The sequence below is a fragment of the Pan troglodytes genome, chromosome 2, assembly GCF_028858775.2.
Source record: "Pan troglodytes isolate AG18354 chromosome 2, NHGRI_mPanTro3-v2.0_pri, whole genome shotgun sequence".
NCBI lineage: Eukaryota > Metazoa > Chordata > Mammalia > Primates > Hominidae > Pan > Pan troglodytes.
The window spans coordinates 199,685,774-199,687,586 of record NC_086015.1 but is presented as its reverse complement, the minus strand read 5'-3'; the positions used below and the strand labels follow the sequence as shown (position 1 = coordinate 199,687,586).

Below are 1,813 nucleotides of genomic sequence, written 5' to 3'. Positions count from 1 at the left end.
CCCACTGGAGAGGCCGGGGCTGTTTGGAAAAGGCTGTTTGCCTTCCTCTTACCAGAGTAAGGCAGAGGAGGCACTGGGCAGAACTCTTTCTCCTTCTCTTAAATGTCTTACTCTTAGACTCGCTCTTTTTTAAATAACATGCTCTAATTTTCTGCTTGGTGTTCCTTGTCTTTTATAGAGAGGTGTTATATGTAGGGTTCTGAGAATTTTAAATTTTCCCTTCCTGCATTGCTCTGTAGAGGTTCAGCGCCCCCTAGTGACACAATCCACAATTTTCGTAGGTGGGCCGATTGATGATTGATTGATTGATTGATTGATTGATTTTGTTTTTTTTAGAGGGAGTCTCACTCTGTCGCCCAGGCTGGAGTGCAGTGGTGCGATCTCGGTTCACTGCAACCTCTGCCTCCCGGGTTCAAGAAATTCTCCCGCCTCAGCCTCCCCAGTAGCTGGGATTACAGACGCCCGCCACCACACCCAGCTGATTGTTGCATTTTTAATAGAGACGGGGGTTTTACCATGTTGACCAGGCTGGTCTCGAACTCCTGACCTCAAGTGATCCACCCACCTCGGCCTCCCAAAATGCTGGGATTACAGGCGACAGCCACCGCGCCCCGCCCAGAGATTTTGATATCCTTAATAATCAATTAACTTGACTAGTCACCACCTGAACTTTTTCAATTTTTTTCTTTTCTATGTAAGTTGGGCAATCATACATATCTTTTATCAACTGTATTTCTTGTTAATAAACACTTTATGGCTCTAAGGAACCATTATTATTTCAGTATTCAAATTTAAAATTTTTTTGCCCAAGTAGATTTCTTTACAATCAATCTATTTTAAATATCCAGGGCTGAGCACAGTGGCTCATGCCTGTAATCCCAGCACTTTGGGAGGACGAGGCGGGCAGATCACTTGAGACCAGGAGTTCAAAACCAGCCTGGCCAACATGGTGAAACACCATCTTTTTTTGTTTGTTTGTTTTTTCAAATGTTTATTTTATGTACAAAGAATGATCATGGTTTTTCATTGAGTAGATGCCTTGGATAACCCTTTGAAGGAAGATCATTTAGTCCAACTTAATGAAACCAACATCCTTCGCGTACTGACGGAAACACTGGCGGCGCATATTGAGGCCATATTTCCGGATCAGACCGTGCGGGTTTGAACAGACGCGACAAGAGCGAGAACCCTGGCCGAATTTTCGCGGGTGGCTCCAGTAGAGCTGCTGGTGACCCATCTTGCTCTCAGGAGTGCAACGAGGTAAAAGGGGAACCCCATCTCTTCTAAAAATACAAAAATTCCCCGGGCGTGGTGGCTCACGCCTGTAATCCCAGCTACTCAGGCGGCTGAGGCAGGACAATCGCTTGAATCCAGGAGGCAGAAGTTGCAGCGAGCCAAGATCGCGCCACTGCACACCAGCCTGGGCTACAAAGCGAGACTCTGTCTCAAAAAAAGAAAAAAATAATTTCAAAAGTTTAAAAATTATTTTCCAAAAAATGTTATTTCCCAGGGTCATGGCATCCTTGTTTATGTTTATGAAACATCATTCATCTCTACTATCCCACTGTGTATTCCCATTGTCTCTTCCCATCATTGACTGTGGCCACTTCCCTCAAAGCTATGTCTTCTGAGACCAGTGGTTCATAACCCTGGTTGCAAATCAGATTCACCTTTGTTGATTTGAAAACTATCTAGGCCGGGCACAGTGGCTTACTGCCTGTAATCCTAACACTTTGGGAGGCTGAGGCTGGTGGATCACTTGAGGTCAGGAGTTCGAGACCAGCCTGGCCAGCATGGTGAAACCCCGTTGTCT

General features: G+C 45.4%; 1 protein-coding gene across 1 annotated transcript; it reads right to left on the bottom strand.

Annotated features, from left to right (window-relative positions):
• Positions 1-1,047: 1,047 nt before the first annotated feature.
• On the bottom strand, positions 1,048-1,263 carry LOC107970417 (small ribosomal subunit protein uS14-like). The gene has a single exon (XM_054682449.2). It carries the CDS (start codon positions 1,235-1,237, stop codon positions 1,067-1,069), a length of 171 nt encoding a protein of 56 aa, XP_054538424.1. The 5' UTR covers positions 1,238-1,263; the 3' UTR covers positions 1,048-1,066.
• Between the last annotated feature and the right edge of the window lie 550 nt (positions 1,264-1,813).